This window comes from Trachinotus anak, unplaced genomic scaffold (assembly GCF_046630095.1).
Source record: "Trachinotus anak isolate AG129_WGS33_773 ecotype Australia unplaced genomic scaffold, CSIRO_AGI_Tana_v1 ptg000009l, whole genome shotgun sequence".
Taxonomy (NCBI): domain Eukaryota; kingdom Metazoa; phylum Chordata; class Actinopteri; order Carangiformes; family Carangidae; genus Trachinotus; species Trachinotus anak.
Window position 1 is genome coordinate 21934359 of NW_027273860.1, and position 16625 is coordinate 21950983.

At 42.5% G+C, this 16625-nt stretch overlaps 1 protein-coding gene across 2 annotated transcripts; it reads right to left on the minus strand.

The window, feature by feature from the left end:
- Positions 1-187: 187 nt before the first annotated feature.
- On the minus strand, positions 188-7563 carry LOC139625668 (crystallin J1B-like). Of its 2 annotated transcripts, none has more exons than XM_071485839.1 (10): positions 7386-7563; positions 6949-7015; positions 6047-6226; positions 5146-5244; positions 4532-4624; positions 3293-3449; positions 2884-2999; positions 2353-2430; positions 1836-1975; positions 188-573 (listed from the first exon to the last, which is right to left on the minus strand). In XM_071485839.1, the coding sequence occupies exons 2-10, from the start codon at positions 7013-7015 to the stop codon at positions 463-465; spliced, it is 1041 nt and encodes a 346-aa protein (XP_071341940.1). In that variant the 5' UTR covers positions 7386-7563; the 3' UTR covers positions 188-462. The 2 variants fall into 2 exon arrangements, with proteins under 2 accessions (XP_071341940.1, XP_071341941.1); XM_071485840.1 differs by having other exon boundaries at positions 6949-7018.
- Between the last annotated feature and the right edge of the window lie 9062 nt (positions 7564-16625).

Consider the following 16625-nt stretch of genomic DNA (forward strand, 5'->3'; position numbering starts at 1 on the left):
AGTAAATCTGTATCTGCTCTTTCACTTCACAATAGCACAAAGTACTTGAGGGAAAACCTGCTGAAACCTGACTTCAGAAAAATGACTTTTTCACCAAGGCAAGGCATGTCTTCTTGAGATCAGAAATCCACAATGTCCACTTTACAGAAAAGAACCTGAAAAAGGATAAGGGAACAGTACACACATGTTGGAGACATATAAGGTCTTTATTCTTTGCTTAAAATGAGCTGCTGAGGATAAAGGTGTTTCATGTCCTCAACACAACATGAATACTTTGCACAGAATTATACTTTCTTGCAGGATGCAGTTTTGGCAGAGCAAGCAGATTCAAGTTTCATTCAGTACAAGACTTTAAAATGTAACTGTCATGGACTGTCGTGCCAAAGTACATCTGCAAGGTTTAAGATAGCTTTGAAAGGCAATTATTAACACTCCATTATAGGTTCTGAGTCAAAGTCAAAGCTAAACTACATTTGCTGACTTTGTTTTGACCACGTTTTGGGCTAACTCCAGCAGCAGAGGATATCTGACCGTCCTCTTCCTCCAAGACTCTGGGATTCCCTGGAGACCAGTCTGAAAGAGAACAGCTGAAAGCGTCACAGGGAGTTTCACAGTATCAGCTCGCTGTCACATTCATCAAGCACAGATCCACAATTAAAGAAAATCAGATGCAAAATCATATATTTTCATGTGCTGCTCAGTGAAGATATGTGTGTGTGTGTGTGTATGTGTGTGTGTGTGTGTCAGCTACCTGATTGCCAATCAGCTGGCACACCTGCTACCCATCATCAGTCCAGCAGTATATCTGCCCCTGTTCTGCATCCACCCTTCCCCAAGCTGTTGTTTCAGGCAGTTTGGCAGCTCACTGTCAGGCTGTGGGTTTTTGCTCTATGCTAATTACTGTTTCCTTGTTCTCAGGACCACAGCATGCCTCTCACCCAGCCAGCCTTGCTTCACCTGTCTCCAACCTCCAAAGCTCAATGCCTTGCCTGCTTGCTTCCCTGCCTGTTCCCCTGCCAGCAGGACATCCAGCCCTGTTCTCCACATTACCTTTAGTCCCCTTTCAGCTCACTCTGCCTGCCCACTCCCCAGTTCACTCCTTGCCTTGCCAGGTAAGCCCCCCTCACTGCCCAGCCTCCAGTCCCCTCTCAACCCTTCTTGACATCCACCTAGTCCTCTCTGCATCCAACTGCCAGAACCTTCATTGCCCCTCAACCTTTTCTTCCCATGTATAATGAATAAACTTTCTCTTATTCACAAAACTAAACCAAAACATCTTCCACAATGCTTTTTAATGAGTTACATAGAATCAACGTGGAATTTAAACTTCTTTGCTGCTCTTATTGGTTTCCATTAGTGACTGTCCTATAACAAACAAGCCCACAGGTCATCTGCCCTGCAGGTTACTATGACCAATAGTTAGGCTTTGTTGCCAGGCAACATCTAGTGGTCGTACCAATGATGACAGGAGCAAAGGGAAAAGTGCGGTGACGTAGTTTATAGAGCAACAAAGTCCACATCAGGAGGAGGTTTGGGTGGATGGATGAATATGACCCAGGGTGTCAACGGTGTTCAATTCCCATGTGAAAGTAATAGTTTATGTTGTTTCTATTATCCATGACTGTTTGTTATTATTATTGTAACCATGACAACAAAGATCGTGTAATGGTGAGGAAGTACTTTTTTTAATTTTAACCCAAATCACCATCTTTTCCTAAACCTAACCAAGACATAGGGCTGCTATTTCAGGAGACACTGCTGTGGGTCGTATCAGAGGGATGTTGGTTGGTCAGGGTGGGGGAGATGTTGGCCTAACAATCACATGCCTACAGTACCTGTGCTCCAAAACAGGCTCCTATGAAGGAGGCTCGGCTGGCGGTGCATCCCCCACAGCGCATGGTGTCCCTGACTGCTTCATCCAGCTGGTTCAGTGTCAGGACTCCGTGAAGCGCTCCCTGGAATGCACCTGGCAAAGCTGGACACAGATCCAGAGTCAGTAACAGACTGAGACATACTGAGGCAGATCAGAGGGTCCAGTCTGTTCAGATGAGAAAATATTTAGTCATTAATGTCCCTTCAAAAACACTATGCTTTGCTTTAGTGTTTCCATATATAGCAGGCATTTGAACACATCATGTGCACATTAAGTAGCTACATTTTTCAGCCCTGTAAACCTGAGGCACTTGTACCAGCAGGAGGTGGAAATGAGGAGGAAGGAGAAGGGAGACCATTAGTCTGGAGATCAAAGGCCGGAGGACCATCTAACAGATCTACTGACAGGAAGGCTGCGCAGGGCATCCCAAGTCAACAGACCTGGATCCTGCAGGATCCTGCCGCCGCCGAACGGCTTACCTCATGTGTTTGTGAACACAGCAGGTATGAGCTGCTGGGGTGTCTTGCCTCGGTTTTCCTTCACCTGGTGGATGTGTGCTTCAGCAAAGATACAGGGACAGAGACAAAATGTGCTGTTAAAACACTGGAGCTCATGTGTGGCTGATTTACAAAAGATGATCATGTTCCTGCTCCCATATGACCTGCTGGTTTGTATGCTTAGTGTTTTATTACAGTTTACATGCTGACAACAGTTCACAGAGTTTATACAGTCTTTGGAAATACACAAATTCACTCTCTTGCTGTGAGTTAAATGAGGAGATGGATACCTCTCTGTAAAGTGTGGAGCTGGAGCCAAGAGTTAGTTCACTTAAGATTACTTTTTTTTACTGTTTCTTTTCCTCACTAGGGAGAGAGTCTGCTGAGAAAATTAATCTCTCTCATCTCATTTGTTTCATTGGTAGAAAAACTAAAATGAGTTTATCCAGACAGTTTAACAGTGTCCTATAAAAACACTGATAATAGCAGCTTTGAAAACACATGTGGTCTTACCAATGACAGCCCGGTCCAGCTCCTGAGGGTTCTGTCTCTGTGGATCATTCAGCTGAGCCAGAACAGCATCCAGAGCGTTGGGATCTGGACCATTCAGAATGAAATGCTCCAAAAACCTTAAAGTTAAACAGACAAAGGTTGAGAGGTCTCCTCCCTTCACTCCCCTCAAAACTATTTTATGATAATTGTGCTTCATCAAAGTTTATCCACTGCTTTGTCTCTTGCTGCTGAGAGGCCACACAGTTTACACAGGGGTCAAGTTTTACAGGACTTTCAGTGTAAATCACTGAAGTTGTATTTTTGATATTTTAGTTAATTATAATGATGTTTGTGTTATTCAAGAAACCACATAGACACAGAGTGTAAACCTGCACGGCCATTTAACATAGAATAAAGCTGTCACACTTACCTCGCTGCAGCCAGAGTCACAGCCACACACATGTCATTGTTCTGGGTGACCCGCACAGCTTTTTCCACTTTGTCCAGCATCTGAGGCTGTCCAGCAAACATGGCCACCACTGGAGCCAGTTTAGTGACACCATCCATCTGACAGTCCACTTCACAGCCTCAAAAAAAAAAAAAAAAACACACACACACATATACACCCACAGATTATAACAACCCAAAAACATCAGTCAAGGTGTTTACACACTTCTTTTATTTTATTTTAATTGTATTATTTTGTGATCATTTTTTATTGTTTTATATCACTGTGCAAAATGCCCCAGAATCCAGAGATGTAGTTGCCCAGATATTTCAAACTATGATCCATATATGATAAAATCCGGACTGGACTGGACTGGACTCATATCAAAACATCTCCAGATATGAGCCGGATTCTTGCAAGAACATAAAAAGGATATCTCCAGATTCTTGGGCTTTTGGTGCAGTGATATCTTAAAACAAAGGAAACATAGGTCTATGTCCTCTTGGTCACTAACCACACAGATATATGGTCCCACCTACATAATGAATGGAAGAAGAGAACACAAATACATTCTAGCAGACACATGGTGCAAGTACAATGCACACCAATTATAGGTAGTAAAATATGACTCAATACAAAGTGAAAAAATTAAAATACAAAAAAATTCCTTTAAGTGTGAAAGAAAGCAGTCATAGAACAAAACTAATACTTGTAGGTGACCCTGTTCCCCAGCACCCACACCACTAGGCCATACCCTCCTACCCCCACACCAGGAGCACCCCAGGTTGGTGGTTGCACATATCACTGACACAGCCCCCCAGAATTCACTGATTTTATTGTCAGTTTGGCCCAAACTCATAGTTTTGAAAAAGTGATGCTGATGCTGTGTTAAACCAAACACAGAGGGCAGTATGTATTTAAAAATCTGCTCCACCCTGGCCTCCTGAGACCTGTCATCTCTGTGAAGTTAAAGGTTGAATCTGTGGCTTTCCCTCCCGGATGGGTGTATTTATAATTCTGTGCAGTTTCTTCCAGTAATCAGGTGGAGGAGCAAGAGATGACAGAAAAAACAAGATTAAATCGAGGAAGTAGACTGATCTTAATGCCTGAAATCTGCTCATGTGATTGATTTGGAAATCCGGTCCATCTCTCACAGTCAGATGTAATGGCTGTGCAGGGAAGTGAAAATATCAATACATATTTATGATCTGTGATCTTTACCAGTCTCTTCTTTGCCAGCGTCCATATTTCTGATGAAAGCTTTCAGGCTGCCATTCCTCCAGGGGCCATCAATGGGGAGGGTGGCTTTGGGACCTGACACATTGAACAAACAGTTAATAAATAGAGGAATATGAATATTTGACAGCTTCATCCTTACTGACTGATAATGCCTGTGGTAAGTGGAGCTGAGGGACAAAACAAGCCAGAGGGGAGATTCAACATTTCCCTGTTGATGCAGTTGAAGTTTCTGTAGGTGGAGCTCTTTTCTAGTCATGGTGGCCATCACTGCCCATGATGGTGACACAGCTCTTCTTATTTCACTCCAAGACACAAAGCAGTCTGCAGTGTCCTGGTGCCTGTGCTGTTATGGTGAGTTACAGCAGCACTGTATTTACATGACATCCGGTGAGTAACAAAGCTTGGACAGGGAAGTCTGACTGTGTGGAATATTTTCATGGAGAAGGAAAATACCCATCAGCAGACAGGAAAATCATGATGCTTCAGACAGTAACAGGAGGGGTCACATCATTTCAGACTTGTTAAAGTTGATCTTTGATACATGTGGACATCAGTAATGTGGAGGTGTTACTTGGTTAAATGGACAGGTGCAGTACCTCCTTTCTTCCTGTAGGGATCATTGAGAGGCAGGTCGTAAACTGTTCCTGGACCAAAGAACTTGTAGATGCGCTTGGTCAAGTCATCCACGTCAACATCTGCCAACATGCGACAAACTGTATCTTTAGACAATCATGGTTCATTTCTGTTACCTTTACAATCTGTGTAGCTTCTATCAACTTCAGTTTGTTGATCAGTTTGGCTCCCCCCTACAACTCCAGTCTCATTACTCCATGTACTGACATTGTACTGACATTTTTTAACTGTGTAACTGGGTGATGCTTCATTATAAATGAGGTAGAGGTTGTTTTGGTGGGACAGTGTATTTGTAAAGAAAAAGTTTGGGGAAATATACTATTTATACCACTTTTTGTTTGCCAAAAGTTCAATGAGACCGACACAGAACCCCCCTGAGACAGAGTGTCTCATCTAACTGCATTTGCAAAAAATATGAAGTATTCTTGTAAATTAAAAGATGAGGCCTTGAGAGTAATTCCCATGAACAAATAAGATTAGACTGACAGTTTGTGTGTTGATTTCTGCCTCATGTCTCTAAACATTATGTTTTGCAATAAATCTTAATTTCTGACAGGAAGAGGAGGACAGGAAGAGGTTTGTGGGCAAAAACAGCTAAATCTGTCTCAGGTTTTGTTGAGGTGCAACATGAGAAAAGCAGATGGAAAAGTCTCCAAAATGTCTTAGTGACTCTATGTCACTAAGACACAGAGTCAGAGTTTAGGTTTGAGGAGTCACATTTGTTGTGATAGGAAAGAGGAAGTCAGTTATAATGTCACATATAATGTAAACTGTTGCTGTGGCATAATTATACCTCAGTAACATAGATAATGACATGTGCTATGTGTCAAACACTAACAGGCTCAGAGAGTGTCATTTCAGTACCTTCACACTGACTCAGTGACTCCAGCAGGACGTAGGCCTGGTCTCCATAGCAGGTCTGCTCTCCTGTGGTCCTGCGGTAGAAAGGATTCGCTGACTGAGGCCTGAACTCTGGATATGGCTCCAGATCAGAGAGCACTTCTCTGAGCCTGTCTGGACTGTAGATCCAGTGCATGGGCTGGGCTGTATGGGTACACCCACACACACACATACACACACACATGAAAGTGGGAGAAAAGCAGTGGAAGATTCAATAGTTGCGTTTCCCTGATGTGTTTGACATGGCCTACTGTACATACAGGCTGTTGATAACAGACAACATGGAAATGGGGGCAGATGTGTATTTTAGTGGAGCGAGAGAATCCTGGACAACACACACAAGAGTGACATGGTCAGCAGTGAGAGGTTTTCGATGTGTGTCATGTTAAGAACGACATGTGGTGGTGAACATAAACACTCTTCCTGCTTCATTCACGTTGATCAGAGCAGCTCTTGCAGTAACTCAGCTTTCATAACATCATGTGCAGGTCAACATGACTTGCACAAGTTAAGGCACCACCCCTGTACTTTATCAGTGTGTACAGATGTTGCATATGGATAATGCTACTGATAATGTTTCTGTACTAATCTGAGGAATAATGATATGCTGTTTGTGTCACACCTTATAAACATTAGTGAGCTTTTACATTTAATTAATTTAAGATAGTGGAGCTTAATTCTTCTGACAGGAAATAAAACAAGTGTGACAGATAAACTCACATCTTATTTGTATAATGAGAAATGAACCTTAATATAAAAAGTATAAAATCCTGAAAACATACAGTAGAAACGGAAAGAGGCGGATTTGGTCCGGTTGCTGTAATTAACTCAATATCAGCATCAGTATCACACACTGTTTATCTTACCTGCTGCATCTGCCACTGCTGCCCCAATAATGGCCCCCACAGCTCTGTCTGCCACACTCAATGCCATCTGCTTTCATTACACACAGACATACAGTAGAGGACACTTAGCTGAAAGCTCTTCATCCACAATGAAAACACAACCTTTGAAAACTGTAAATGTTGTAATTTTCATTGGTGAAACAGAAACACAGCTGATTATTGTTGTTGGAAATGGTCTGATGTTTTTAACCAATAACTAAAGTCAGACTATATGATGAAATTCTCATTAATTTTGTTTCAGCTGGAAAAGTTATGCAACATAACAACACATTTTTCAAGAAAGAAAAAGAAAATTATTGTTATGTGTTTCAAAACTTCAGCTCCCCTTAGAGAGGGAGCATGTGGTTGTTATGTCATAATCATTAAGATGCATGGATTCATATTCTGTCATTAAATACCTTGGAAGTCCTTGAAGTCCTGTGCGCTATTTAACAAATGCTGACTTTTCCTTGGCTCCTTATCCTCAGCTCAGTCTCATCCTCACCTTGTAACATCCACTTGAAATGTTGTATGAAGCTGTATCAGTGTCAGTTTTGTGACATGGGGAGGGTACCTTCAGCCCAGTGATAAGCACACACCAATGGCCACCCAGTGTTCTGGGGGGAGGCCAAGCAGATTTATAAATTTCAACAGTCAATGAAGTGTTAGTGGAAGACAGAAAGGGGGTTAGGAGAGTAGATTGGGGGGGTAATTCTTTGCTCATGACATCACAACTTGAGTCATGAGATGCCTTTAACCAGCATTTTGTTGGGGGGTGGGGGGGCGGGGTGGGGGTGTCATCAGGAGACTGACCTCACCTGTGTTTGTGTGTCAAGGGGTGTACAGCATGTGTTTTTATGCAGATGTGATGTTGGGGGTGTGCTCACTCTAGCTTTGGGAACGGTGCAGGACTGGTTACCTCCTGTGCTAATCGGTAACTCACACACAGTATGTTGGTGATTTGCAGTCTTTGTAGCAGAAACAAGAGGCTACAGCCATGCTAGCAGCTGTGTGAGAATGTATTTAGGTGCTCTGTCTTTGTTTAGCGTGTTAGCATGCTAACATTTGGCGATTAGCACTAAACAGAACTTTTCTGCAGGTTTCTGATCATAAACCGAAGGAACAGGATACAGTAGAATTTGAACCTGATGATGGCGCTAGAGGAAAGGTCAGGGCATCACCTAAATTATTATAGTTCATCATGAAGGGGACATCAGTGTCAGCCTGAAAATTCATGTAATACAGCCAATTGTAACAGAGACATTTAGAGCCATTAATGTCACAGAGGAAAAGTTGGGGTGACTGAAATAATTCAGTCCAGGACCATGAATACCACGAAGTTTCACAACTTCTCAAACAATTTTCAGACATTCAGTCAGGATCAAAGAGGCTGATGTTGGCGTCCCTCCAACCATGCAGATAGTCAACCCTGTCTCCTGGAAATTATGTTTATTTACAACTAATCAGCAACAGTAAAGAAGAGCATATTATGTTTTCTTTTAATGTATGAGATATGTTGCTAATTTACATATTGACAAGATGCAAATATGTTGATCAGTAATGTTCTCAGACTCTCCACCTGCAGTGACTCCATCATCATTAAACTATTTACAGTTCTGTTCAGGGTCTCCCTGGCTCAGGTTAAAAAAGGTTCACAGTGACTCCAGATATTTAACCAAAACCACCTGAACCTGAACAAAAGAAGTTTTGTGGCCTGACCCACAGACAGGGCTGGATGTGAACCTCAGTCTTCATTTATCAGTGAATTTGCACTTAACAGACTTTACCACAACACCAGAGGGTAAATTACTATATAATGTGGAAGTCATTGGTCATGTTTATCTGTCACGCTCTTTCTGTAGGCCTTCCACTCCACTGCCTCCACTCGGACACTTCCCCAGCTGCTCCCCTCCACTGTTCCAACCCTGAAAGGCCTGGCCAGACTCCACTTATCCTCTCATGAGTATCCCAGGCCATTGATTTCTCCTCTGGCCGCCTAAACCAGCAAAATAGAGTGCTGAGGGTCAGGTCAATCAATAGCAATTAGAAAACAATGAACAAAAGCTGCTGTGGTCGTCTTCAGTGTTGCATCTGAGTTGTGGTTCTGTTCTGTGAGAAGACTGAAGGTATTCACAGTATTTATACCAATGTCCTGCTCAAGCAAATGTATTTACTGACATTTTCCATCGACAGGAAAAGATTTCTTGATTTGCACGAAAGAATACAAAATATTATATGCTGTCGTGGAGGTAGAAAGGTATGAGAGATCAAATCAGGGTGTCTTAATTTAAAAAAAAAATTCCATTGGAAGAAATGTAAATGCATGAAGTCACGGGTACAGCTGAGACATAATTCTTTATAAGGCAAATCAGCAGGAAACAGAGAGCAGTGGCTTTCTGTGCAGGGTGATAACATGGCCTTCATAGAGAGGAGAACAGAGCTGCACAAATAGATCATCCACTGTCACCAGATCAAGTGACACAATGAGCAGAGAGAAGCTCTGTAAATTACAGCCTCGCAGAGCTGCAGGAAGATATTGATGGAGTGCAGACAATGTGCCAGTGACCATGTGTTTGGGGGTTTGCTGAGCTTTGGGGGCTTTGATCATGTGGACGGACAGTGGGAAGGGGGAGAGAGGGACTCTGTTACTTAATGCCAAAACTTGCCAAGTAACAATATGTAACAAGGAGGGTGTGCATGTTGACCTGCTCTCTGTGCACTCTGACGTGGTACCAGGCAGAATACAGCTGATACAATTTGAGATAGTGTGGTGTCTGGTTCAGGGCTGATTCTCAGATCATTTTTAGTGCCACAGTTCTGCAGATGGATACGTCCGTCCATCATTTTGAGCCAGACTGAAACAGCTCAGTAACTATTGCAATGAATATTTGTCTATGATAATTGTGGTCCTCAGAGGATGAAGCACACTGCCCTCGACTTTTCCTCTCATGCCAACAGGTTCTTAGTTTTGTTTTTGTGAAATGTCTCAATAATTATTCTGCTGGCTTGCTGTTTGTGTGGTTCAGACGTTCATGTTCCCTCTTGTTAGCATTGTCACTGTGAAAGTATTAGTATGGTAATGTTACCAGTTTGCTTAGCACTGCCTCCAGTAACCCCAAAGAGCTGCCAGCAGCCCTGTACGCTTCTACACTGAGTCCCAAATGTATTTTTTTGAGTTGTGAGCAGCTCAGTTTCCCCTGTGCATTGCATTGTGGGAGAGTACTGTGCATCAGCAGCACACTCAAAGCTCAAAACGTCATGATATCCTCAAGAGTGACCTACTAAATATAATAAAACACACTTCGATTTTTCTTTTTTTAAAATGCCTATTAGAAAAAAAAGTTACATATGTAGTGTGACAGGTCAAATTTGACCCGGTAGTATTTATGAGCTGTTTATGCAGAGAAATGCATAGTAAATGTTACCAAACCATCATGAATAACAAACATGACAACAAAACAAAGATAATAGTAATAAAAACAGTATAAAAAAACATTGTGTAACATTTTTTAAAAATTATGGTTCATGCCAAGAAAGCATATTGACTTGAATTGTAGAGTGGCACACAGCAAATGTGATGCCACATACACCAACCACTCTCTCTTTCTTACACACACACACACACACACACACACACACACACACATATATGCATATGCACACACACACACACACACTCAAGACACTACCTGACCTGTAACTTTGAAACTTTTATGTTGTTTATTATTACAGGAACCAGTTTTTTCTTGTACAGGTGTTAAATGTTTTGTCTGTGAGTGAGGGGTCACAGAGGTCACTATAAGGACAAACTGTCTGAGGGCTTACCCACATCTCATTTAGGATCTGCAGTTGTCAACATAAAGATTCACGACTCAAAAAGCTCTTGATTATATGTTTGATCATGAGGAGGGGGGAGTGCAGGACAAATGTGAAATAAAGGACAATGTTGAATATGATCCAGCTCTGAGGAGGAATAAGACCCTAATGATTCAGAAACTCAAAGAAAGATGAACAAAGTAACATGATCTTCAATCCCCTATGAAAGGCAGGATCCAGAACAATCACAAAATATAATCAAGAGGACAAACTTGGACCCATAAGAAATGTTTAGGACAAATGGGTGTAACCCTTGCCACTAGTCCACAATCCAGGACCTGAGGTCACAGTGGATGAGCAGTTGGTCCAGAGGTCAGAGGTCACTGTCCATTTAGAATCAGAATCAGAATCAGAATCAGTTTTATTGCCAAGTATGTTTTCACATACAAGGAATTTTTTCTGGTGATTGGTGCAATTGATCAGCAACAGTGGGGCTCTCCAGCCTTGTTGATGAGGCTAATAGCAGATGGGAAGAAGCTATTTTTGTGGCGAGAGGTTTTGGTCCTGAAGGACCGCAGCCTCCTGCCAGAGGGGAGTGTCTCAAAGAGTTTGTGTCCAGGGTGGGAGGAGTCAGCTACAATCTTCCCTGCACGCCTCAGAGTCCTTGAGGCGTACAGGTCCTGGAGGGACGGAAGATTGCAGCCAATCACCTTCTCAGCAGAGTGGATGATACGCTGCAGTCTGTTATTGTCCCTCTCCGTGGCAGCAGCGTACCAGATGGTGATGGAGGAGGTGAGGATGGACTCAATGATGGAGGTGTAGAAGTTCACCATCATAGTCCTTGGCAGGTTGAACTTCTTCAATTGCCTCAGGAAATACATCCTCTGCTGAGCTTTTTTGATGAGGGAGCTGATGTTTAGCTCCCATTTGAGATCCTGTGTGATGGTGGTTCCCAAGAAGCGAAAATGCTCCACGGTAGCCACGGGGGAGTCACACAGGGAGATGGGGGTGGGTGGGGCTGGGCTCTTCCTGAAGTCCACTATCATTTCCACTGTCTTCAGAGCGTTTAGCTCTAGGTTGTTCTGCCTGCACCAGGTCACCAGACGCTCAGTCTCCCACCTGTAGGCAGACTCATCGCCATCAGAGATGAGTCCAATGAGAGTGGTGTCGTCTGCAAACTTCAGGAGCTTGACAGACTGATGGCTGGAGGTGCAGGTGTTGGTGTACAGGGAGAAGAGCAGAGGAGAAAGAACGCAGCCTTGCGGGGATCCAGTGCTGATGGTCTGGGAGTCAGACACATGCTTTCCTAGCTTCACGTGCTGCCTCCTGTCAGACAGGAAGTCGGTGATCCACCTGCAGGTGGAGTCAGGCATGCTCAGCTGGGAGAGCTTGTCCTGCAGCAGAGCCGGGATGATGGTGTTGAAGGCAGAGCTGAAGTCCACAAACAGGATCCTGGCATAGGTCCCTGAGGAGTCCAGGTGCTGGAGGATGAAGTGGAGAGCCATGTTGACGGCGTCGTCTACAGACCTGTTGGCTCTGTAGGCGAACTGCAGGGGGTCCAGGAGTGGGTCAGTGATGGATTTGAGATGGGACAGGACAAGGCGCTCAAATGATTTCATGACCACAGAGGTCAGGGCAATGGGTCTGTAGTCATTTAGTCCTGTGGGCCTTGGTTTTTTGGGGACAGGGATGATGGTGGAGGATTTGAAGCAGGCTGGCACGTGGCAGGTCTCCAGTGAGGTGATAGTATAATAGTCAATACACTCCAAGTAAGCTTGGAAAATATGACAACAAAATCAAGTTTGTGATAAATCAACAGCTGTGCATGGGATATGCAAATATATACAGGTTTACTTTTTTCATAGGAAACTATATGTGGTCAGTTTAAACCCATAACACAACAGACTTAACAATAATTGCTTATTTTAATGTATAAGAAAATACAAACAAGTTATTCTGGGAATTATTTTTTGTTAATCATTAGTCTCTCGTGTTCTGATAATATATTTGCCTGTTCTGTTCATCAAAATTAATAAAATGGGTCAATTTTGCTAAACTAGAACAAAAAACAATTTGTACACTATGAGTTAAAAGAGGTCTAAATATCAAAGTAAGTATATATATATATATATATATATATATATATATATATATATATATGTATGTGTGTGTGTGTGTGTGTGTGTGTGTGTGTGTGTGTGTGTGTGTGAAAGTAACTGTGAGTCTATGTTTCTTGTTGTACTTTTCATTTCTGCTCAGTTTCTGCTCACGATCTGTGGAGGTTATGTTGTCATGGTGTTAGCCCACAGTTGTCGACTGATCAGTTGGACGACTGTTCTGTAATGAGCTGTTATATTTGACACTGTTATCACTTCCAATTTGAACCTAAATTCTACTAAATGTGAAGATTCATAATCTTGAATGCAACTATTCACATCAAGTAGTTGTTACCTTGAAAAAGACTGTACACTTTAACAGTGGAAGACAAACCCAGTTTTCACTGGGCTAAGACAAAAATCCCAATCTTCTATTCAAAAACTCTCTTTATGATTTTGTTTAATAGACATGGTTGTGATATATTTACATTTTACATTTAAATCGTTTGACTTCTTTTTCAGAAGTTCCTGTTTTTGTTTGTCTTCAATAACCCAGTCTTATTTGATTGTTGAAGCACTTTAATAATGTGCTGTGGCAGTAATAAAAATCTTGGCAGTAAGATCACATCTGCCATATGTGCACAGACATAATCATGCTGTTTCTTGGAAGCTAAAGTGGTTAGTCGTTACCATCCAATGCTGGTCATATTCCAGCTGAAATAACCCAGACATCATCGCTGTCTATTGATTGAAACCTAACGCCAATAACAACATCTTTTGATGCAATAGTCCCTTCAGATGATCTACCTCGTGGCAATTTTTGGTGTGTGACTGCTATCAACAACTGAGCCGTTCATGTGTATTTTGTGTGGTAATGGCTCCAACGCTGAAAAGCTATGATACAGCCTCCTCAGTACTTCAGAGCGTGTGTGTGTGGGTGCATGTGTGTGTGTGTTTGTGTGTGTTTCTCCTCAGCTCCCAGTTTTAATCAGAGAAAGGCTGATAATTGCCTGGCTGCATGGCTGTCCCTCCAGCCTGGGGAGGAGGCTGACACAGGAGAAGGGTGCTAAGAGGTACACCAGCATCCAGCCACTAGCCACCCCTCCTGTCATCTGTGCTATGGCAGCAATGGCATCCAGTGTGCAGCCAGTGGAGGACAAAGCTGGATGACCTCAATCAACCATATAAACTCCCTCCATTCTTTATCAGGGGGGAGGGGTGGAGGTGGTACCTGCAGAGAGCGACAGGAAGAGACAGGAGAGACAAGGAGGCAGAGAACTGCAGGACAGAGAGAGGAAGCTAAGTTAGTAATGTGCATTAATGGGATGTGAATGTGTACAGATGGAGAAGGAGAGGAGGAGAGAGGAGCTCAGTGCATCATGGGAAGTCCACCTGCAGTCTAAGCCTACAGCAGCATAACTAGGGGATAACAAAAGAGTAGGAATGTTGCCATCACTACTCCTCTGACATCCATCCAAATCTTCTGCACAAATATGAAGAGAAGACTCAGAGATGAAGAAGTGAGATGAAAAGAGAGTGAGTCACAGACACTAACCATCACAGTGCTGCTTGCACTGGTCTGTGTGTTCAGTCACTGTATGTAAATGCTTCCACCTACATTCTTTGTATAGAGACTTTCTTTCTGTGAGGTTCCTTCTCTGCAAATCTTACATCTGTGGATCTTATTTCCATCTACACAGTGAAACTGGTCATGAAGGTGTGTGCTTCTTCTCTGCACATTAATACAGCTTCATACAGCATCGTTAATGTGATTACCAGCACATCTCTGCACGGCCTGGACTCTCTGTAGTTGTATTCATTTTCACATATTGGATTCCTCATACATACATGTACACGTGTCTTCATTATGCATTCATTTTACAATGCATTCAGAATGCTCCACTTTTATTATTTCTGTCTTTGGCGTTCTGCTTTTCTTTTCTTAACTCACTGCTCCACAGTCTCTATGTGGCCTGTTGCCTTGTGTTGTGCTAAAAGCTCAACAGGATTCAATAAAACTTATATCAGTCTACCTTGTACTGCAGGTGGACTCTACAGCTCCTCATTCATGTCTGAAGAGTCTTCTTCTCTCTTTGCAGCTCCACTGGATCAGCTGGAGCTTAACTGTCTTGCTCAAGAGCAACTTGACGGTGACAGAAGAAATTGTTCTACTATTTCATAGTCATTGTTGGGTTGTCGCAGTCAGTCTGTGTGTTTGGGCACAAACTAAACTGTAACACCCCACATTCTTTCCTTTCCCATTACTGAGCTGTTTGAAACATTTAATTCAATGCCTTATAAGTCCAACCAGAGAAGTCAGTGTACAGGACAGGACAGTTTCCTCATTTCACCCACACAGAAGCAATAAAAGATAAACCCAGTGCCAGTTAGACCATATTTTGGTCTGATGTGCTCTCAGTGAACTGAGAAGCAGGTTCATGCATTTACAAGATGAACATTTTAGAAATGGAAATGTTTTGCTCTTTTTAGAAAAAAATATATTTGAATACATTTCTTTCTACCTTAATACTGTGATGTAAAATACTGTCATGAACATAAAAACTTTGGTCTCAAACCATAAAAGCAGACCAGTCTGTGTTATTAATTCATTTACAGTAACAATCATGTGTGTCGCTTCTTCATTAGACCATTGTGTTGGACAAGAATCAGGTGCTGTGAGTGAGGAAGTTGTAAAAACAGAAGTTCATTCTCCAAACAGAGATAACAGCTGGTTCAAACTAGAGATGGTTTTATTAGACAGCAAAGAGGCCTGATGAGTGTTTGAGGTGAAAATGTTACTTTGGAGGAGACAATTAGTGAGACCACTGCTGGGCTGATGCAGAGGAGGAGGAAGAGGAAGCAGCCAAAGGGGACTGACAATGTGGTCTTACATACTGAATGAATATAACAGTGTTAAAGTAGGCAAACTAAATCATAAAGGACTTAATGGCCTCTGTATACCATTGTGTAGTTTGACTGAACAGAGTTATACTTTGTTTTGAAACCAGCACCATTAAACCCTGCTGTACCAAACTGAGTGTCTTCAGCATATTCAACATAAGCAGATGACACACATCTGCTTGTAGAGGAGCCACTCTGTTTCCTGCCCAAACTAATGATTCACTCGTGCAAACAGCTGAGCTGCATCACTAAACATTCATGAATACATATAAGCAATCCTATAGCATGTGAATGTTAAAGGTGTCAGTTCACCTGTCTAAGGCCTTTATGCTGTTGATCATATATTTCTGGAGAGGTATAGATCATACTTTAGATATCCCAGAAGATTTGTGTAAAATGGTACAGGACATAGCCAGTTACTTTAATGCAGTAAATACTACAGTGTATGTCAGCTCTGCTTTATGGACAAATTCCAACCAGCCTCATTATGACTCCTTACAGATGAGAGCACAGTGAGTGTGAGGGAAAGTGGGTCTGTATAGAAAGATGCACTTATTTAAGCTGTTTAATCATTAATTGACGAGCTTTATCACTGAACTCTCTGCAGCCAGAGACAAAATGATCATTTATTACAGTCACTTGATACAATCTGATGTTTTTTAAACTACAGTCTCTGCTGTGTTCTGCAGTTGATAAGTATTCAGTCAGTGAGGTTGCATCTTTATCTTGGTGTTTCTTTTACGGTAACAGCCAGCCTATGGGTGGCAAGCAGAGGAGGTGAAGAGCGGGGCGAGGGGGAGGGAAGAGAGAGAGATGGGGAGTGAGGGAGCGTGTGTGAGTGTGTGT